The sequence below is a fragment of the Odocoileus virginianus genome, chromosome 33, assembly GCF_023699985.2.
Source record: "Odocoileus virginianus isolate 20LAN1187 ecotype Illinois chromosome 33, Ovbor_1.2, whole genome shotgun sequence".
NCBI lineage: Eukaryota > Metazoa > Chordata > Mammalia > Artiodactyla > Cervidae > Odocoileus > Odocoileus virginianus.
This window is the reverse complement of record NC_069706.1, coordinates 34369494-34391381: the sequence shown is the minus strand read 5'-3', so window position 1 is coordinate 34391381 and position 21888 is coordinate 34369494. Positions and strand designations below refer to the sequence as shown.

Sequence of the window (21888 nt, the reverse complement as noted above, 5' to 3'; positions counted from 1 at the left end):
AGAACAATTACTATTGAAACAGGACTGGGGACACAACATGATTCTCTACCTTCTAGGACTTGACAATCCAGGGATAGAAATTGTCATAAAATCTCCACAGAACACAGGAGGCTATGTGTTGAGCATTAAGGGTGGTAGGCAGAGGGTCCTATGGGATCATGGAGGAAGCACATGGATCCAACCGGCAGGTTCAAGGTGAGTTTTCTGGAGAAGACAATGCTGTCTGAATGAGTCCTGGAGGAGATTGGTGGGAAAGATTGCTTGCAAGGCAGAAGAAGCAGCAAGTACAAAAGCATGGATGTGGTGAGACTGTCCTCAAGCTGCCAGTGTTCATGATGCCTGGTCTGGGGTGCCAGGGCAGTGACAGTGGGTGAGCTGGAGGTGAGCAAGAACCAGTCTCCATCTTTATGGGACCTTCCAGAGCTGCACTTGTCCTGAGTACCTGGGGAGCTGAAGATACATTTTTAAAGCAAACTTTTATTATCCTATTATATTGTAATTTCTTTCTTTTTTTTTTTTGGCTGAACCTAAAGGCACGTGTAACTTACCCAGCCAGGGATCTGACCCGAGCTTCCTGCAGTGGAAGTGGGGAGTCTTAACCACCCTGATTGCCAGCCAGGGAAGCCTGAGTCAGAAGCGTTTTAGGCAAAGAAGTGACATCGTCAGATCAGTATAGAAAGTCCTTGCTTGGCTTGTACAACTTTGGAGAATAGATTGAAATCGATCAAGACTGAAGGCAGAGAAACCACATGCAGTTCTTCAAATGACAGTGAGGGGAGAATTCAAAAGATGTCAGGGAACTAGAGTGGACAGGACCCGAAGCCTGGCTGGGAGAGGAAAACTGAAATCAAATATGATTCAACTTTCAGACTTTGGCACCTTGGTCAGTCAGTTCAGTTCAGTTGCTCAGTTGTGTCCAATTCTGCGACTCTATGTACTGCAGCACGCCAGGCTTCCCTGTCCATTGCTAACTCCCGGAGCATACTCAAACTCACGTCCATCAAGTTGGTGATGCCATCCAACCATCTCATCCTCTGTCATCCCCTTCTCCTCCTGCCTTCAATCTTTCCCAACATCAGGGTCTTTTCCAATGAGTCAGTTCTTTGCATCAGGTGGCCAAAGTATTGGAGCTTCAGCTTCAGTGCTTCCAATGAATATTCAGGACTGATTTCCTTTAGGATTGACTGACTTGATCTCCTTGCTGCCCAAGGGACTCTCAAGGGCAACCTGGTAGGAGCTAATAAAATGGAGACCACAGGGGCAGGGATGGGGCACATGCTGGGCATGTTGTATTTCAGATCCCTGTGTACCTTCAGGCATCTGGGTCAGAAGTCAACTAGATCTGAGCTCATTGGGTCTGCAGCTCAGAGAGCTTTTTGGCTGGAGGTACTGGTTTGGGAGTTATTGTCACATGATGGTGATGGAAACTGCTGGGGGTGGGAATGAGGGGTGTGGAGGAGGTTGCAGAGATTGAGAAGACTAAGGAAAACTTTACTACCTACTTCCTCTTCTTTTCCCCCAAACAAACATTATCATATCTAAAACGTAAGAACCCCGTGAGAGGGGCAGGATGGGCATTATTATGATTTCCACTTTAAAAATGAGGCAGGCTCAGAAGGTTAAGTGACCTGTCCAATGCACTTAGCTAGTAGCCAGCAGGTGGGCCAGACTCCGCACTCAGCACCAGGATGGCCTTCCAGCCCCACCTCCAAGGACCTGAAGGACACCTGTGCCCTTTCCCTCCTTCCTCTCTCACCCAGGCCAGGCTGAGGGCACATCCCTCTCTCGGTGGCCTTGGATGCTTTCCCTCCTGGAGCTCCTACTTCCCACTAGCCGTTAATGAGGGTGTAATTTACCTCCTAACATTCACCAGAGCCTTGCCCAGCCAGGCCCCAATCTTGGCTCTGGGGACAGAAGGGGCCCTGAGTACTGATGGGATGGCAGGGGGCTGAAACAGCCAGGACTGGGAGCAAGCATCAGTGCGAGCCGATCGGAAGGAAGGCAGGAGAAAGGGCAGAGCTCAGCGCAGAGGCCGAGGCTAGCTGAGGCTAGCTGAGGCTACCCGAGGCCAAGGAGGTAGACAACCGGGGCTGGGGGGCTGGGGGCCAGGGCAGAAAGGGAGGGGTGGGGAGGTAGTTGGTGGGGGGGGGGTAGGTAATGGGAGGCTCATTGTCTCAGCAGGGGGAAGTCTTTTGTTTCCTCTCTTCCCTTGGCAGCCTGACAGGATGTGAGGCCAAGCCCCCTCTCCACGCCAGATCCCCCCACCCACTGGACGTGGGCCCTTCCCAGACCATTGTGTCCATGACAGGGATGGGGGCAGGGGCAAAGGCTCTAGGAGGGAACGTAAGGGCTCTGCGAGTCTGGGGGCTAGGCTACCAAAGCTCTGAAGAGACCAGGAGCCCCCGGGCTGGTTCCTGAGCTTGGCAGGGAAAGCTCTGTGGCTGGGGAGGAGCAGGAAGCCAGGCCAGGGTGGGGCCCTCACCGAGGGTAGCAGGTCGGGCCAGGGGGCGGTAGGCTGGGCCCCAGAGGAGATGACGCAGGGCTTCAGGGCTCTCCCAGCCCCCACCGCTCCAGCCTAGGGGCCTGAGAGCTCACCTGAAATTCAGTGTTCCCCCCACCCCCTCCATTCCCTACGGCTTACATCACCCCCACCAGGGCTGCTGGGATCTGACAGAGCCCAGCAAACTGTAGTGTCCCGCCTGGGCCTTGCACATCCACTTTCCGGGACTCCCTCCCTTCCTCCCCGAGATCCAAGAGTCTGGCCTCCTGCTGCGGTCCTCCTGGAACCCTGGAATTTCATCCCTCCCCTCCTCTCCCTCCTGGGTCATTTTGCTCCATCAGCTGTTCCTGCAGGAAGGGCGCCCTGCTCAGCCTCGCCTCTCTTCCCGAGCCTTTTGTTTGCTGGGTCTGCAGGAAATTGGAGGGGCGGTGGCCAAGGGCTCATCTGCCCCTGGGGCCTGGGGGAGGCGGGGGGTGGTCGGGATTCACAAGACTTAATCCTGGGGAGCTCACGCCGAGAGTAGGGAGGGTGGATCTCCGGGGAGGTAGCATTTAGGGCCTGAACTCGGAGTGGGGCACCTGGAGGCGGGGATTGGGCGTCCTGTCTCCGAGGGGGCGGTCCGCGTGTGTGTTCGGGGATCCCTAGAACTGGAGGCTGGATGGATACCCTGAGATGTCCTAACAGGTAGAACCGGGAGCCAACACGAGGGGAGAAAAACCTAGATACTGAATCCCACAACCGCGTCCTAACACGCCTCGGATCCGGGAACCCCCAGTGGTAGGGAGACAGCGGGCAAGTCAGACAGAGCACTTTCTGAGGATTAGTTAATTCCTTTCTCCTTTAAAAATGGTGGGGAGGAAGACCAACACATACTCTCTGAATTCGCGCCTTCCCAGGACGCAACCGCAGACTAAGCGGCGGCGCGTACGCTCTAGCGAGCCGGCGCCGTCTCGGTGGTTGCCCTCTTTCTGAGGCCCCCTGGACGCCGCCATCTTCCCGTCCGAGCGGGCGGGGCGGGGCCAATGCAATCATGTGCGGAGTAAGCCCCAGGTTTGAGATGGTTCCGCGAGCAGTTGATGCATCGCTTTTGAGGGCCCTTCGGGTGCCCGGGACTGTGAGAAGTACTGCAACTAGAGCAGCTAGGCAAAGAGAATTCCTGCTTTGTGCAGCTTAGCTTCCTATTGGGAGCTTAACTTTTTGTGGAGCTTCGCTTTACATTTCTCAGTGAACATGAGAAACCAGTAAAGGACACGTATTAGATGGTGTTAAGCACTATGGAGGGGGAAAAAAAAAACAAGAGGAAAATGGGAAAGTGGGATGGGAAGGAAGGCGCAGTTTAATTTTAAGTGGGACTGGCAGAGAAGATTTCACTAAGAGGATAATATTTGAGTCCAGAAGACAAAGGAGATTCTTTGGGTGTGTGCTCATAGCGCCTTGTTGGGACCAGCCCAGAGGTCATTGTGGTGCAAGGTCAGGGGAGGTGAGGACGAGATGAAGATCCGGTAGGGCTTCATGAGTAAGGTACCCATGTAATATATAGACGACTTCTGAGCGAACAGGTACTGTTACTACATATCCCAAGGCAACAGGCATAACTATGGTAGTCGGACTGTTGTCAATGAATCAGGAGGTAGGTATGGTTACCTTAGGTATCAGAGCCTTTGACTTTTATTCTGAGGAAAATGAGAAACCACTGGACAGTTTTGAAGAGTAGTGTCCTGAACGGACACTTATTTTACTAGCATAACTAATCTGTTAAGAATAGACTGTAGTTGTTTTGTCGCTCAATCCTGTCCGACTCTGCGACCCCATGGACTGCGGACTGCCAGGCTTCCCTGTCCTTCACTATCTCCTGAAGTTTGCTCACACTCATGTCCATTGAGTTGATGATGCCATCTAACCATCTCATCATCTATTGCCCCCTTCTCCTGCCTTCAATCTTTCCCAGCACAAGGGTCTTTTCCAACCAGTCAGCTCTTTGCATCAGGTGGCCAAAATACTGGAACTTCAGCTTCAGCATCAGTCCTTCCAATGAATATTCAGGGTTGATTTCCTTTAGGATTGACTGTAGGGGCCAGGGCAGAAGCAAGCCCATCAGTTAGGGGGCTGTTGCAATAATGCAGACAAGAGATAATGGCGACCTGGACTAATGTAGTATTTGCAGTTGGATACTGGTTGTATTTTAAAACTACTGGCCAAAGAAATTGTTATGGGTTGGATGTGGGTTGTGTGAAAGAGTATTCGAACATAACCCCAAGGCTTTTGACCTGAGCTACTGGGGAAGTGGGACAACCAAAATAAGAGTGGGCTGTGGTCAGGCATTGGATTTTGGACATGCCAAGTTTGAGTTGCCCATTTGATGTCCAGGCCCAGGTGTTAGCATGTTCTTGGACATACATACAGTCGGAAGTTCAGAGTAGAGATCTGGGCTGGAGATACACCCTTTCGGCACTCCTATAGAGGAGGTATTTCAAAAGAGGAGATTGGATGAGATCACCAAGGGAGTGGGTGTAAGTGGTTAAAAGAAGTCTGTGGACCGAGCTTCTAGTGCTCAGTGGAGCCTCTGGTCCAATGGGGCCTCTTGGCTGTTCCTCCAAGAGAGGAGGAGGAGCCAGCGAAGGAGACTGAAGAGGACAGTTAACATTTAGCAGGGCTGAGATTTCGCCGGAAGGTGTTAGAAAGTGAGCGAGGGGCAAGGCGGTGCTTTTCACTGACTGTGACCTTGAAGCTGGGTAACAAGGGAAGTGAGTGGAGGGCAGTGGGCAGAGGGCAGGATCGATGAATTGGGGGTCCATTGAGGTGGAGGATTGCTGGGGTCAGGGCACGACAAGGACCCTCTTCTTCATCAAACTTCAGTCAGGTTCCTCTGAAACTTCTTCTGTACTTGGCCTCCACCTTGGCTGTCATCCTTGCTGGGCATGTCGAGCCCAGTTTAGAGAGAATCCATCCGCCCTTCATAATTGATCACCCTGGCCTTCCTTCAGCAAGGATCCTGTTAAGCCTCTTTAGCTAGAATCCTCCTATGCTTGGTGCTTCCTCTTAGTAATTTTCCATTCACTGAACCCCTCATTCTGCTTGTTGGCTATAAATCCCCAGCTTTCTTTGCTGTGTTTGGAGTTGAGCACATTCTTTCTCCCCTATTGTGTCTTGACACCTATTGCAGTAGCCCTGAATAAAGTCTTTCCTACTGTTCTAGTAAGTGTCAGATTAATATTTTTCCTCAACAGGCATAACTAGAAGTGATGGACGAAAAGAGGAAGGGGTCCAGTTATTGGTAATGATAGAGTCTAGGCATAACCATTGGGTGGGATGGAGGGTGAGATCTATGCAGAAGTGGAGTTTAAGCACGTGCCAGCCCAGTGTTGGAAGTCTCATCAATGTGGATATTGAAATCACCAAAAATTGTAATAGGAGGGATGTGAGAGAGACCCTGGAGTCAAGCTCCGTGTCGTGGGTAGCAGGGATGACTGATGAAAATGCCATGAGTTTACTGCTCATGAGACCGCTCTCTGGCAAAGCCACATTTGCACTGGTTTGAATCTCTTCCTCTCCTAGGGAAACGTTACAGCTAATTTACAGCCAAAACCCAGTGGCAGGAAAAGCAGTGTTCATTTCCTGAGGCTCAAATGACAGTGTAACCACAAAGGCCTCTATGAAAGTTAGGAAATTATTACTGAAGTTCTCCAAGCTTCAATTTCCTATTGTGAAAAATGGAAATCATAGCAGGATCCACCTCACAAAGTGCTTATGCATATTTAATACAGTACGGTATGCAGATAGTTTGTTGGACATTTCAGTATTGTTCTCAAGTGCCTGTTCAAGTCTATTGAACTCGCACTGCAACCTTATGCAGGAGGATCTATCTACAGTTGACGGATGGGATGTTGCCAGGTAGTGCCAATGTCGACCATACCTGTAGAGAGTTGAGGTGGGCTGTGGTGGTTTAGTCACTAACTGGTGTCTGACTCTTGCAGGCCCACGGACTGCAGCCTGCCAGGCTTTTCTTGTCCATGGGATTTCCCCAGCAAGAATACTGGAGTGGGTTGCCATTTTCATCTACAGGGAATCTTCCATTTCTTTCTCCAGGGGATCTTCCGTCCCAGGGATTGAATCCGCGTCTCTGTCTCTCCTGCATTGCAGGCGGATTCTATATCGCGGAGCCACCTGGGAAGGCCGGAAACAGTTAGTAGGGGAATCCGGACTCCTGAAGGTTCACAAGTCCTGTAATTCCTGCTGGAGGGGCTTCCTTGCAGGGAATCACGAGAGCGGGCGGGGGACGAGACTGAAACCAACCGAGGCCAGCGCCTCCAGGGCTCGCCCGGATCGGCAGCCAATGGCGCCCTCAGGTGGTGGAAGCGAGGAGAGCAGCCGGTGGGCTGGACCCGGCGCTAGGGGAGGGCGCCGCAGGGGTGAGGGCTGGGGCTGGAACCTGGTGCACTGGATGGGGATCCCGGAGGCTGGAAGAGGCGGACCCCTTAAGGCGTAGGGCGACGGCCCCGCCTTCCTAGCGGCGCACCTGGGCCAGGTGTCGTGGCCCCGCCCACCCGCCCGAGGCCTTCCGCCATCAGGCCACGCCCCTTTCAGTAGCGTCACCGCCCAGCTCCTAGTGGGGTCCCGCCCATGCGGCGGGCGCTCGTTTGCACCAGGGTGATGGGTGCAGTGGGAGCTGTGGCCCACACCGTGCCGGAGACCTGCGTCTGAGGGGCGACCCCTGGCACCCCGATCGCACGTGGGGCGGGGAGCCGCGCTTCCAGCGTTAGCCCGGTGGGGCGGGGCTTCCCCCGGGCGCGCCCACGGGGCGGGGCCGGGCTCGGGGACCAATGGGGCGCGTGTGTGCTGGTGGGGGGGGTAGGCTCCGGGCCTGGCATCCCGGTAGCCGCAGCTGGCTTTTCCGGCACCCGCGCCCCCTCAGCCAATAGCAGACCCCTCCCGCTCTCGGGGATCACCCCCGAGCGGCTGCGTCCTCCAGTGGGTGAGTGAGCGCGCTGCCACACCCGGGCTGTGAGGGTGCGCCTGGCGGGAGAGAAGCGAATCTCGGCCGGCTTCAACCCGCCCGGGGGAGAAAGTAGGGAGGAACCGGTGCAGGGTGCCACCTTGGGTGGCAGGCCGATGATGTTTTTGTTGTGGTCGTCGGGGAGTGGCGGGAACGGTAGAGTTTGGGGGATGCCTTGTGTGGGTGGGAGGAATCTGGTGAGGTTAGAGAGAGAGGAGGCTGTCTGAGATGGGTTGAGGGAAGAGGGTTGATGGAGGGCGGGGCTTTGGAAGATTGAGAAGTTTCCTATTGCCCGGGGTTGAGGTGATTGCATGGAGGATCTTGGGGGAAGGCTCAGGACCCCGGAGGAACGGTTGAGGAGCTCCTGTCCATAACTCACTTCCCCTTTGAGGGATTTGCTTCCTCTTGTGCTGCTAGTTAAGAAGGTGGAGGATGTTTGCACCTTTCCAGAGCCACTGCCATCCCTCCTCTCAGGGATATGGGGGAAGGGGTGGCCCCAGGAGCTGGGAGGGGCCTTGGTACCCAGTCCTGAGGCTTGGAGCCTACTATTGGTGGGGCAGTGGCCAGGATCAGCCTGCCCGCTCCCCTCCCCCCCCCATTAACTCTTGGAGTTGCTGGTGAACGTGAGTGTGTGTGTGTGATTCCTTTTGGAGGAAGTTTCTGGGTGTTTGATTAGAGGTGTTTTGTGGGTCTCCACAGAGCTGCTTCCACTCAGCAAACTCTTTGCAGGCCTGGTGACCCGTTGGTGGCTTCCTCTGCCCGCTCCCGACCATGGCGAGTGAGAACTCTCCTCTGCTGGCCTACCGGCTCCTGGGGGAGGAGGGGGTTTCCTTCCCTGCCAATGGGGCTGGAGGTCCTGGAGGGGCACCGGCCCGGAAACTCTCCACCTTCCTGGGTGTGGTGGTGCCCACGGTCCTGTCCATGTTCAGTATAGTGGTCTTCTTGAGGATTGGTGAGTTGGCGCTGGTTTACTCGAGGGTGGGACTGGAATGAGGTTGGGGAAGGGCCCTGGGAGAAGCTGGTGAATGAAGGGCTTGGGGGAGGGGCTCCCTGTGGCCTTGGGCTTAGCTCTGCCCTGGGGTAACTGATGACTGGGTCGGGGTGGGAGGGGCGGGAGGGGCGAGCTGCAGTCCGACCTGCTTCTCCACTCCTGTCCCAGGGTTTGTGGTGGGTCATGCTGGTCTGCTTCAGGCTTTGGCCATGCTCCTGGTTGCCTACGTCATCCTGGCCCTCACGGTGCTGTCCGTCTGTGCCATCGCCACCAATGGAGCCGTGCGAGGGGGCGGAGCCTACTGTATCCTCAGCCGTGGGCGGATGGGGGGTCTGGGCCCTTCTGTCTCGTGGGGGGAGGAGAGGGCCCTCCCTGCGTCTCCCGGGGGGCAGGCCAGTTCTAATGAACATCCAGTGGACAGGTTGGTATGGAGAAGGTCACCAGCGCGGCCTTACATGATAGAGCCACCATCGTCGAGTCCGCCAGGTGTCTCCCCAGCTGCCATTTGTCAGATTCAAGAGCACTGGTGACTTGGACAAAGCCACGTGGCTTGGGAGTGGCCATAATGGGACATGCCACCTCTGGGAACAGTCCCATGCGTTCTGGGAGACGAGGCCTGGAGGACCAGCTGCACCATGCTGTGTGCCTGGGCCCTGCCTCCCATTCTGGTTCAGTTTCTTTTCCCTTGACAGTCACCCCCTACTTCCACTTTCAGTCATGATCAGTCGGACTCTGGGGCCCGAGGTTGGCGGCAGCATCGGCCTGATGTTCTACCTGGCTAATGTCTGTGGCTGCGCCGTCTCCCTGCTGGGGCTGGTGGAGGCCATACTTGACGTCTTCGGGGCTGGTCTGTGCTCCCCACTCTGGTCTGGGTGGCCCTGAGGATTTGCAGGGTCAGGGATTCTGGGATCACAGCAGGGGGAGAATCCCTCTCCTGGGAGAGACGCACTTTCTTGAGTGCCTGCTGTGTGCCCAGCCTCATGCAGACATCCGAGAGAACGTCCTGGCCCATGAGGAGCTCGCCATCTAGTCAGGGGGTGGGGGCAGGCTAATACTCTGAAAATTGACAAAGCAAGATTGCTGGTACCCCCCCTCCCCCGCCCAGGGAGGGCTAGGATGCTGGAGCACAGTTGGGTGAAGTGTTAGTTCCTCAGTCGTGTCTGACTCTTTGAGACCCCATGGACTGTAGCCTGCCAGGCTCCTCTGTCCATGGGACTCTCCAGGCAAGAATACTGGAGTGGGTTGCCATGCCCTCCTCCAGGGGATATTCCCGATCCAGGGATCGAACCTGGGTCTCTTGCATTACAGGTGGATTCGTTACCGTCTGAGCCACCAGGGGAGTCCAGTTGGGTGGGGGAGTGGGAAAGATGGCCTTTCTGTGGACAAGTGGGCCAGAGATGGGGTCTGCGCCTGCTTCGAGTCATGACTGGGGTCCCTCCTTGGAGGCGTGGCCATCTAACTCTGTTCTTTCTCTCTGCAGATGCCTCGGGGTCCAGTGGCCTCCGGGTCCTGCCCCAGGGCTACGGCTGGAGCCTGCTCTATGGCTCCCTGCTGCTGGGCCTGGTGGGCGGGGTCTGTACCCTGGGGGCCGGCCTCTATGCCCGGGCCTCCTTCCTCACATTTCTGCTGGTCTCCGGTTCCCTGGCCTCCGTGCTGGTCAGCTTTGTGGCTGTGGGGCCCAGGGACATCCCGCTGGCCCCTCGGCCTGGCCCCAACGGCTCTTCCCTGCCGCCCCAGGTCGGCCACTTCACTGGCTTCAACAGCAGCACCCTGAAGGCTAATCTGGATGGTGAGCTGGGTGAAGGGGTCCTGGGGTTCTCAGGGCAAGGGGTGAGCCCGTGGTGGGGGTGGCTTGGAATCTCTGGATGAGAACAGGTGTCAGATGATCAGTAGTGAGAGGTCTGAACCTGGAGCAGTGCAGGTTGATTAGAATCTGCTGGGCATGTATTGACCGCTGTGTGTTTGGCCCAGCCGAGCGGTAGGAATGACCGCAAGACAGTCTCTGCCTTAGAGGAACTTGTTTAATTGGAGAGATAAGATGTACACTCAGGAAACAAATTGCATATTAGGATGGTATGATTCAAGGAGATAAGAATCACAGAGGAGTCCAGAGGAGGGAGACCTGCATATGGACTGAGGGGAGGGGGTCGGTGAGAGCCGGAGGAGCTAGAGGTGGCTTGAGTGGGGCTGGGAAATTCATTTTTATTTGTTTTGCTGTGCTGGGTCTTATTTGTGGCATGTGAGATCTAGTTCCTTGACCAAGGATTGAATCCGGAACCCTAGGGAGCTTGGAGTCCTAGCCACTGGACCAGCAGGGAAATCCCAGGGGTTGGAAAATTCAGATAGGAGGGAGAGGGAAGGCAGCGAGGAAAGAGCATGGATGAAGGTGTGGAGGGAAGAACAGAGGCGCATGGGGGAGAAGGAGGAGCTGAAGTCAGCTGAGACTGGGGTGGGGTCAGGGCTGGGGTCTTGGTGAGCTGGTCAGGATGGTGGGGAGGCAGGGGGTGTGTTTTAGAATAGGAGGGGAGGGAGGCAGGGCCAAAACGCCTGGATCCCTAGGAGGGAGGCTGACCCCCTTTCGTCCCCGGGAATGACCCCTCCTCCTCAGCTGGCTACGCCAAGGACTACACCACAGGGGCCATGATGACCTTCGCCAGCGTCTTTGCCGTTCTTTTTAACGGCTGCACGGGCATCATGGCTGGGGCCAACATGTCAGGTGAGCGTCCCTGGGGGAGGGGGCTGCCTTGCCACCTGGTGCCCCTACAAGGTGCTGCGGGGCTCAGGGACGCGGGGGCTGGTGGAGGACCCTCCCCCTCTGCTCCCTTCCCTCCAGGGGAGCTGAAAGACCCCAGCCGGGCCATTCCTCTGGGCACGATCATTGCTGTTGCCTATACTTTCTTCATCTACATCCTGCTTTTCTTCCTCTCCAGCTTCACGTGTGACAGGTGCCTGGGCACGGGGCGGAGTTGGGTGTGGGAATGGAGTTGTCACACCTGGTTCCCCAAGTGAAGCGCTGGCTGGGGGGCGCAGGAGATGCCCACATGGTTGGGGTGCATGGAAAATGGGGAGTGAGTCGGAGCTTATGCCTGAAATGGGGAGGGCTGGTTACATGGTAAGAGCCCACCGGAAGCCAGGATTTGCTTCCTGCCTGGTGCTGCTTGGTCTGGGGATGGGGCTTGCCAGTCAATCTGTGGCTCCATAAATATTTGGCCTCTTGTGCCTATACGGTTGGGAATGTCCACCCTGTGATTAAATCCACAGCAGCCCAATGACAACCAGTAGAATGCCCAGTCTGACCCCCGCAGGCCCACTCGATCTATCAGTATGATCCTTGAGGTCAGGGATGGGGTCAGTCCGGAACTCCCAGCGCTGAACCCGCCCAGTGTTGAGAGCACTGTTCTCACCAGGTCCCTGGGGGTGGACGCACCTTCATGTCCGGCTTCCTCCTCTCCCTTGCCTGCAGGGTGCTGCTGCAGGAGGACTATGGCTTCTTCCGAGCCATCAGCCTGTGGCCCCCACTGGTGCTGGTTGGGATCTACGCCACGTCACTCTCCGCCTCCATGAGCTCCCTCATTGGCGCCTCCCGCATCCTCCACGCCCTGGCCCAGGACGACCTCTTCGGTGGGCTTCCCCTGCCTTGTGCGGAGCTCTGAGTGCACCTTTGCGTGTCCGTCTCTGTCCCCTGCTTGGCCCCGGGCTCACCTTTCTGCCTGCTGCCTTTCTGTTTGCACAGGAGTGGTCCTGGCGCCGGCCAAGGTGGTATCCCGAGGTGGGAACCCCTGGGGGGCTGTGCTGTATTCCTGGGGCCTCGTGCAGGTAAGCCTGCCTCCTCAAGCTGCCCTCACCCTCAGCCCCTCTGGTTACACTCCTGGGACCGGGGAGGGTTGGGCGTGCGTGCGGGGAGACATGCCCGAGGAGGCAATGGACGCCCAGCCTCTCGGTCCTCGTCCAGCTGGTGCTTCTGGCCGGAAAGCTGAACACGCTGGCCGCTGTGGTCACCGTCTTCTACTTGGTGGCCTACGCTGCCGTGGACCTGTCCTGCCTGAGCCTGGAGTGGGCCTCGGCTCCCAACTTCCGGTGAGAGAAGGAGCCACCTGTGTCCCCAGAGGAAGGGCGGGAGTAACGATGGTGGGAAGGCCTGGGACCAAGGGGGCAGATTTGGGGCGGGAGCGGAGGTGATGATGTGATGTCAGGGCCTCCCCGAGCACTGTTCCTTCTCTGTCGGCCCCCAGCCCCACCTTCAACCTGTTCTCCTGGCACACCTGCTTGCTGGGGGTGGCCTCCTGCCTGCTCATGATGTTCCTCATCAGCCCCGGGGCCGCCGGCGGCTCCCTGCTCCTCATGGGCCTGCTTTCTGCCCTGCTCACGGCTCGAGGAGGGCCCAGCAGCTGGGGCTACGTCAGCCAGGCCCTGCTTTTCCACCAGGTCCGGGGAGCTGGCGGAGGGGAGTGTGGGGCGGGTTGGGGAGGGGAGGAGGCGGGTTGGGAACACCCCCACTCCAGGGAGACCTGGGGGATAGATTGGGGCCACCCGCCAGATCCCTTCCTCCCCCCTCCGCCTCCCCTTGACTCCAGGTGCGGAAGTACCTGCTCCGGCTGGATGTCCGGAAGGACCACGTGAAGTTCTGGCGGCCACAGCTGCTGCTCCTAGTGGGGAACCCCCGGGGTACCCTGCCTCTGCTGCGATTGGCCAACCAGCTCAAGAAAGGGGGTCTCTACGTGCTGGGGCATGTCACCCTGGGAGACCTCGGTCAGTTGCCCTCCACTCACCACCCACCCCCCCACCCCCCACATCCTCTCTCTCTCTCTCTGGCTCCCAGATGCTCTTGTGTTCTTGATATCCCTGAGACTTCTTGCAGTCTTCCCAGATCGCCCTTCCTAACCAGCCGTGTCCCTGCCCAGACCCTTCTTTTCTGCCCACGCGGGATCTGGACTCGATGAGAAAGTGCACGAGTCTGGCCCACACGTGTTTGCCTGCCTTCTCTGCAGACTCTCTACCCTCAGACCCCGTGCAGCCGCAGTACGGGGCATGGCTGAGCCTGGTGGACCGGGCCCAAGTGAAGGCCTTTGTGGATCTCACCCTCTCGCCCTCTGTGCGCCAGGGGGCTCAGCACCTGCTGCGGATCTCTGGTCTTGGTGAGCTGCCCTTGGCCCCCTCCGTGGCCCCTCTCCATCTCTGCTCCCCTCCCCCCGAGAGTAAACCACAGATTGCAGACTCCAAAAGGAACCCGCCGTCTCGTGCAGACAGGACTTGATCCTCAAAGATAAAAGACAGTGTTTGAGGAGGTCTCCGAGGAGCTGCCTTAGGACTAGAGATGGAGGGACATGGCTTTTTTTGGTTTCTTTCTGACCCATGATTGGGGCACAGGCTGTGAAGAGTGTATTGTCTTCCTGGAGACAATGGGAGGAGGATTTGAGGCTGGGCGTTGCCCCCATCAAAATCCAGGGCAGATGCTTTCTAACCACTGGAGTTCAGAAAGAGGAAGACCGTGGTCACTGATGTGGTGGACAAGGTTTTGTGATGAGATAGTATCTCAGCTGAGCCTTGAGCAGAGAAGGGGGAAGTGATGTAACTAACAAGGCCCCCAGACACTATAAAGGGTGCCGAGGGTGGCAGGGGCGTGGCTGATGCTCTCGGATGGAGTGGAATGTTCCCGGCTTTGTGACCCGTGTCCTCTGGCCCAGCACTCTACCTTCCTCCAAACCCTGCTGAGCCGCCTCCTCCTTTCTCAGTCCCGGGATTAACGTTTGCGCCGTCCCTGAGTGCATGCTTCCTACCCCACTAACAGTCTGGCTAAAGTTCAGGTGTTGTACATTGCCCTGCTCGCTTGGTTGATGTCAATCAGAACCCTGGAAAATGCTCAGGAGGAGGTGTGACTAGTTTAATTTGCAAGGTCGGTTGGAATTCCCGCCTGGTAAGGAGTTCTAGGGGTGTTGGCAAGCATCATGAGATAGTATCAGATAGACCCCGCAGCACTCCTCCAGTCCCATCTTTTGTGGGGGAGCCCGGACCAAGAGACCACTCCTTCCATGCCATTCATCCTGCTGAAAATAACTCACATAAAAAGGGAAAGGTTTCCTTTAAGTAGTCAGTTCCCCAGCATGGAGAATTTGATTTGCTGGTAGATTTTGAGTAAACCATTTGCCCCTTGAGAATGGGTCTTAGAAGAGGTCTGAGTCTTCCTGTAAACACAACCCTGCCACAGGGGAAATGATCCCATCCCATATTGGTGGTTCAGATGCTAAAGCCCGGGAGCTGTCAGCAGGGACTGGGGGCTTTGTGGTTGGCGCACCACCCACTTAGTGGCTAAGAGAACAGGCTCTGGTGCCAAAGACATCATGGTCACTTCCTGGCCCCAGTGTTTACCAGCCGTGAGCCTTTGGGCTAGTGACTTCACCATTCTGGGTCTCAGATTCCTTATCTGTAAGAGAGGGTGAGTAATCGTCTCTACCTCATAGCGTTGCTTCAGGGATCTGATGAGTTAAAAAATATGAAGTACTTTGAACAGGACGGGGCCCCGTCAGTGTGCAGATGGTAAGCTCACTGGGGACCGTGCTTTGGACAGGCCATCATTAGGACTCTGCGGTCCTAGAAACGGATTGTGCAGCCCCCCGTCCTGAGCTCTCATCCTCCGCTAGCAGGGTCTGAGCGTTATCTCCCTGGGAATCGAGGCCATGAACTTGGTTAATCAGGGGGTCCCATCTGCCAGTGGAGTCAGACTCCTCTCTCCCATCATGAAAAGGTGTGCGGCTTGAAGCCTGGAATGAATGCATCCTACTGCCATGGACTGGAAGTGCTCCTTAGTTAAAGCAAGCTTTAGGGCCCACTTTGCCTATTTCGGTGGGGGAGATTAGTCATGGAGATAAATCAAATAAATGCATGTGAAAGTGTTTGGGAACACGGAAAGTCATTATGCAAATGTGCATAATGTTGCCTTAAGAGGCCACGTTATGCACATGTCAATACCTGATGGCTGACACACAGCACTGTCAGCAGATGGGAGTGGGCACCCGTTAGCGTGCTGTGAGCTCAGCCCACCCATATGATTCCCCTGGGTTCCTTCCCACCTACCTCTCTGTCCCCCCAGGTGGCATGAAGCCCAACACGCTGGTCCTGGGTTTCTATGACGATGCTGCACCCCAGGATCACTTCCTGACGGACCCGGCTTTCTCTGAGCCTGTGGATGGCACCCAGGAGGCTGGGGCCCCAGCCCTGAGCACCCTGTTCCCTCCACCCCGGGCTCCTGGGAGCCCCCGGGCTCTCAGTCCCCAGGACTACGTGGCCACCGTGGCAGACGCCCTGAAGATGAACAAGAACGTGGTCCTGGCCCGGGCCTGTGGGGCCCTGCCCCCCGAGCGGCTGAGCCGGGGGTCTGGGGGCACCTCCCAGCTGCACCATGTGGACGTGTGGCCCCTCAACCTGCTGCGGCCCCGGGGCGGGCCTGGCTATGTGGACGTGTGTGGCCTCTTCCTGCTGCAAATGGCCACCATCTTGGGCATGGTGCCTGCCTGGCACAGTGCCCGCCTCCGGATCTTCTTGTGCTTGGCGCCTCGGGAGGCCCCGGGGGCGGCCGAGGGGCGGCTGCGGGCACTGCTGAGCCAGTTGAGGATCCGGGCCGAGGTGCGGGAGGTGGTGTGGGGGGAGGGGGCCGCCTCCGAGGAGCCGGAGGAGGAGGAGGAGGAAGGGGACTTTGTGAACGGCAGGCGGGGAGACGCTGAGGCAGAGGCCCTGGCATGCAGCGCCAACGCCCTGGTTCGGGCCCAGCAGGGGCGTGGTAGAGGAGGGCCCGGTGGGCCTGAGGAAGGGGATGGTGAAGTGGGGCCCACCACCGCCCTCACCTTCTTGTACCTGCCGAGGCCGCCTGCTGATTCTGCCCGCTACCTGCGCTACCTGGCGCTCCTGGAAATTCTGAGCCGAGATCTGGGCCCCACGCTGCTCATTCATGGTGTCACCCCTGTCACTTGCACTGATCTCTGATGCCCACACCAAGCAGAGAGAGAGCATCCAGATCGGTGGCCCACCTTGATTATAGGGTGAGAAGGGGAAGGGCTGCCTTGCGCCAGTCTGCCACGTGGGACTTGGCCGCTGGTGGGCGTATTAGGGCATCCTGGTCTCCCTCCCTGAGTGCGGTTACTAACACAGGGCAGCTGTCCCACCACCTTCCCGGGGAAGAAGTCCACGGCCCTCCCTGCGGGCCTCCCTCCCTTCACCCGTGCCTTGACGGGGGCTGGGTCTCCGCTTGTGACTCTAGGCTACCTCAGTCTCCACCCCTCCACCTCGCCCAACAGACCCCCCTCCTCCCCCCCCGACCCCTGAGGTTGTGATGTTTTTGTTCTGTTTTATTTTTCTAACTGCTCAATGTGAATAAAAGATCAAAACACTAAGTGCGGACTGAGCATTTCTGGGGGGTGGGGTGGCTACGTGGGATGGAAAGAGGGAGAAATCTGTATGGGGGATGGGGACAGAGGGGTGTTGGAGAGACTCCCAGCAGGGACCTGGGGCGCCGGCCTTGGGGTGGGGGTGGGGCGCTGGTGGAGATGCGGGCAGCCGGTAGCCCCCAGACTCGGGGCTCACAAGGAAAGCGCTCCCTGCTCGCAGGAGGGGGCCCTACTCGGGGAGGGACAGCAGTTTAGGGCCTAGGGGGCCACGTGACCCTCCCCCAGGAATGCGATGATGTCACCAGGGGCGTGGCCATCCCCAAAATTAGGGAGGAAGGGGAAAAAAAAAAAAAAAAGGCCAGAAAAAGTTTCTTTCCTGAAGTCCCAAGCGAGGTGTGGGACGGAAGAAGGGATCCAAGTCAGAGCCCCGGGACTCCGTGGGGCCCGACCCGCTGTCTGGAGTACCCCTTTCCAGACCATGTCCGGGCCCACCTGGCTCCCCCCGAAGCAGCCGGAGCCCGCTCGAGCCCCTCAGGGGAGGGCGCTCCCCCGAGGGGCCTCGGGGCCGCCCCCGGCCCACGGAGCAGGTAAGGCAGCCCCAGTGAGGCCCAGAGGCCGCCCCCAGGCCACCAGCGCTCTCAGCTCTGCCTTGTGGCGTCCGCGCCCGGCTGAGCCGGCCCCTGCCGCCCCTTCCCCTCGCAGCCCTCCTTGCCCCCGGCCCCATTCGCGGACCCCAGGTGCAGGGCGAGGGGCGAAGAGGGACCCAAGACAGTGGCCTCCACAGGCGTCCTCACCCTGTCATTCCTCATCCCCACCTTGGCTCTCTCTTCCCTCACCCCAGCGCTCCAGCCCCACCCCCGGCTCAATTTTTGCCCCCTCCCATCTGAGCAGTGTTACCAGACCCCCGGGGGACCGGAGGACCGGGGGCTGGCCTGGGTGGGGTGCCACGGAGCACCCCAGCACTCACAGGTGAGCACGGGCACGGGGTGGGGGATGGGGCGATTCGGGGCAGGAGGGGAGACCCTGTGAGTTGCATTTCTCTCTGCTTTTTGCTCCCTCCCCAGGGCTTCCCCCCAGACAGGGGGGGCTTGCGCCCGGGAAGTCTGGATGCTGAGATAGACTCCCTGACCAGCATGCTGGCTGAGTTGGATGGGGGTCGAGGTCACGCCTCACGACGGCCTGACCGGCAGGTGACTCCCCTGTCCTGCCCCTGCCCCTTCTGATCCTTGACCTTGCCCTTCCCCCCACAAGCCTGGTCCCTACTCTGAATACCCCCCATTTCCTCCTTCAACAAGCCCCATGTGAGGGATGCTTACTGCGGGCCCTTGTCAAAGCTGGTTCTTGCCTGGGTGCCCCAAGAGGTGGGGGGGGGTTCCTATAGATGGGTGTGCTGGAAATGGGCCCAGCTCACTCCTGCTCTGTGTCTCTCCCCAGGCTTACGAGCCCCATGAACCCCCAGCCTACCGCTCAGGCTCAGGCCCCCTGAGGCCAAATGGAGGGGCGCTTCCTCCCCCGCCGCTCCCAGGGCCCCCCTATGGGGGCCCCACTCCGGCCTCCTACGCTACGGCCAGCACCCCTGCCGGCCCTGCCTTCCCTGTGCAAGTAAAGGTGGCACAACCCGTGAGAGGCTGTGGCCCTCCCAGGCGGGGGGCCTCTCAGGCCTCCGGGCCCTCCCCGGGCCCCCACTTTCCTCTCCCAGGCCGGGGTGAAGTCTGGGGGGCTGGCTACAGGAGCCACCGTGAGCCAGGGCCAGGGGCTAAGGAGGAGGCCGCGGGGGTCTCTGGCCCTGCAGGCGGAAGAGGAGGCGGGTACGGGTCCCAGGTAAGCCCTGGGTGCTGGGATTTTGGGTCCATCAAAGACAAGTGGATGCTGACTCGGTGGGGTGCGTGGGGAGTGGTTAATGTCAGAGGTCTGGGATGTTGGGGCTCTGGATTCCCTGTGGATGTGGGGCAGTTCAAGACTAAAAGAAGGAGGGGCCTAGGTCTACACCCTGGCTGCCAGAGGGGCTCCCCCAGCCCGTGGGCTGGGACTTGTTCTCTGATCAGCTTTCGGGGTAGAACGGCCTGGTTACCCTGGGGACCCTCAGTGACAGCACTGGGAGCTAGAGGAAGGGCCAAACCCCTGATTCTCACCTCCCAGGTCCCCCCGAGCCAGCCTCCCGAGGAGGAGCTTGAGAGGCTGACCAAGAAGCTGGTGCACGACATGAACCACCCACCCAGTGGGGAGTACTTCGGTGAGCTGACCCCCCAGCCTCGGGGAGGTGGGACTGTAGAGTCAGAGGGACAGCGGATCTGGCTTCCCGGGACAGGCTTCCAGGGCTGTGATGGGGTTGACCCTGTCCCTCCCCGCCCCCAGGCCGGTGCGGTGGCTGCGGAGAAGACGTGGTCGGGGATGGGGCCGGGGTCGTGGCCCTGGATCGAGTCTTCCATGTGGCCTGCTTTGTGTGTGCCGCGTGCCGGGCCCAGCTGCGGGGCCAGCATTTCTATGCCGTGGACAAGAGGGCATACTGTGAGAGCTGCTATGTGGTGAGTGGCTGGGGGCTGGGGGGGCTTCCGTCCAACTGGAATAAAGGATTTGGAAACTAGACGAATAGGGCTTGAAGCAGGGGAACTGACACTGATAAACCAGAAGAAGGGATGAATGAAGTAAGTAGCTATACACTGGCTGCTGAAGAAGAAGGACAATATTCCCTCATACGTGTGAAGCATTTGTTTTTATTTATTTTTGGCTGCGCTGGGTCTTTGTGTTGCCAGCCGGCTCTCTCTAGCTACGGTGCGCGGGCTTCTCATTGTCGGGGGCTGCTCTTGTTGCAGACCATGGGGCTGCAGAGTGTAGCCTCAGTAGTTGTGGTGCATGGGCTTAGTTGTTCTGAGGCGTATGGGATCTTCCTAGACCAGGGATTGAACTCATGTCCCCTGCCTTGGTGGGCAGATTCTTAACCACTGGACTGCCGGTGAAGTCCCAGGCATTTATTTTAGATTTACAGGAAGGTGCTAAATTCCCACAATATCCCAGTGAAGCAGATATGACTACTGAAGGAAAATGAAGCTCAGAGAGGTTGAATAACTTGTCCAGGAAGCTGCAGTGCTGGGGTCAGTACTCAGATCTGTTCAAGGTCACGTTTCACTGAATCCCATGCAGGGGGCTACAGAAATAAGATGGATGGGCTGGCCGGATGCCTGGAAGGGCTCCTGGGGGTCTCCCCAGCCCCCGACCTTCCTGCCCTTTTTCCCGGCAGGCCACCCTGGAAAAGTGCTCCACGTGCTCCCAGCCCATTCTGGACCGGATTCTGAGGGCTATGGGGAAGGCCTACCACCCAGGTTGCTTCACCTGTGTGGTGTGCCACCGTGGCCTCGACGGCATTCCTTTCACTGTGGATGCCACGAGCCAGATCCACTGCATCGAGGACTTCCACAGGTCAGCCGGGTCCCCAGCTTGTGTCTCAGGATGTCTGGGCTGGCCTTTCCCATCTCCTCATGACTCCTTCCTATCACAGTACTAGCCTCTCCTGTTTGGCAACCCTGGCTGTGCCTCATTCTCTCTTTCCCTAAGATCGCAAACCCTACCTACCACTGTTAGTCCCCTCCAACCCTGGGACTTGACGGCCTCCTGGGTTCCCTTCCGCCCCCAGGAAGTTTGCCCCAAGATGCTCAGTATGTGGTGGGGCCATCATGCCTGAGCCAGGTCAGGAGGAGACCGTGCGAATCGTAGCTCTGGATCGCAGTTTTCACATTGGCTGTTACAAGTGTGAGGTAGGGGGGCCTGGGTAACGGTGTGGGTGGGGGGGAGGGTTACTGGGGCCTGGGGCATTGGGTGTGGTAAAGCATGGTGGAGAAGGATCTCAGGGATCGGGGCCTGATGGAAAGCTGTTGCTTCTTTCTGAACAGGAGTGTGGGCTGCTGCTCTCCTCTGAGGGTGAGTGTCAGGGCTGCTACCCGCTGGATGGGCACATCTTGTGCAAGGCCTGCAGTGCCTGGCGGATCCAGGAGCTCTCGGCCACGGTCACCACCGACTGCTGAGTCTCCCCAGGAGCACCTGCTGTGTCCTCCCTTCCCATCCACCACCCTCCCCGACAACTACCTTTATAACTTTGTCACCAAGTGCTCTCTCCTCGTCCTCCAGTCATGAAATAACAACCCCGCCAGAGTTTACAGAACACTTTGAAGTCTGTTGTCTCATCTGATATTCTCACATCAGCTCCACACAAGCAGGCTGTGGTGACTGGTCTGCATTTTTAGCTGAGAAGTGACGTCCTCAGGTTGCATCGCTCCCAAATAGCAGAACCAAGATCAGAAGGGTCTTCCTAGTCCTGGACCAGTTTTTTGCAACTCCATTGTACACTCTTTTTAAAGCAGTTTCTGTAAAGACATTCCCCCCCCCCCCCCCCCCCCCCCCCACCCCGCAAAGCCCCCACAAGCCCTGGGGACAAGGATGCAGTATGTGCAAGAAAGGCAGCATTTCCTAAAGTCTTCACACTCAACTCACTGAACAAGCACTTTTTTGTTATTCCCTGCGGTGGTGCTGCATTTAATCTGGGGCAGCCCAGATCCTGCTTGGCGGTCAGGATCACAACCTACAACCGATCTCATCAAGGTGCTGGTTGGGGTCTGCCACTTTTAATTAAAGATGGGGTGCCTTTGTGGAAGAAGAGCAGGAACAATGGGTTTTGCAGGTAGCGCACATTGACGACCAATAAAGGCTGGTTTTCTAGTGAGATCACAAAATGGTGGGAAATGCTTTAAAATGGTTGCTGTGTCCGCGAAAACGGAAGAGTCCCTAAACCTCTGCCCTGCGCAAGGAGAGGTGAGAACCATTCCTGATGAAGTCGGGGGGCTCCGCGACTAAACACAGGTGGAAAGCAGCTGAATGCCAACTGGTTTAGGCTTCGGATACATCCGGGGAAGCGCGACCTCCAACCTCGGCGGGAGGAAGCGCTCTCTCACGGCCAGAGTGGGTAGGGGGAGTCTACCGCACTCCCGAGGCTTGGTCCCGCCCGGCTCCCGTAGTTCCTCTCGCCCGCACTTGT

General features: G+C 57.8%; 2 protein-coding genes across 4 annotated transcripts; both read left to right on the top strand.

Annotated features, from left to right (window-relative positions):
• The first annotated feature begins 7330 nt into the window (after positions 1-7330).
• Positions 7331-16868, top strand: SLC12A9 (solute carrier family 12 member 9). 3 transcript variants are annotated; one of them, XM_020875991.2, is made up of 14 exons: positions 7331-7472; positions 8223-8445; positions 8653-8787; positions 9200-9331; positions 9965-10273; positions 11093-11200; positions 11318-11429; positions 11948-12105; positions 12218-12300; positions 12437-12561; positions 12717-12909; positions 13059-13233; positions 13473-13619; positions 15572-16868. In XM_020875991.2, the coding sequence occupies exons 2-14, from the start codon at positions 8265-8267 to the stop codon at positions 16459-16461; spliced, it is 2748 nt and encodes a 915-aa protein (XP_020731650.1). In that variant the 5' UTR covers positions 7331-7472; positions 8223-8264; the 3' UTR covers positions 16462-16868. The 3 variants fall into 3 exon arrangements, with proteins under 3 accessions (XP_020731650.1, XP_070316397.1, XP_070316398.1); XM_070460296.1 differs by having other exon boundaries at positions 8193-8445; XM_070460297.1 differs by lacking the exon at positions 7331-7472 and adding an exon at positions 7482-7649.
• Positions 16869-17033: 165 nt separating this feature from the next.
• Positions 17034-21586, top strand: TRIP6 (thyroid hormone receptor interactor 6). Its single transcript, XM_020876017.2, has 9 exons — positions 17034-17449; positions 17704-17831; positions 17927-18052; positions 18297-18683; positions 19002-19095; positions 19218-19387; positions 20101-20279; positions 20494-20614; positions 20750-21586. The coding sequence occupies exons 1-9, from the start codon at positions 17155-17157 to the stop codon at positions 20879-20881; spliced, it is 1632 nt and encodes a 543-aa protein (XP_020731676.2). The 5' UTR covers positions 17034-17154; the 3' UTR covers positions 20882-21586.
• Positions 21587-21888: the final 302 nt, after the last annotated feature.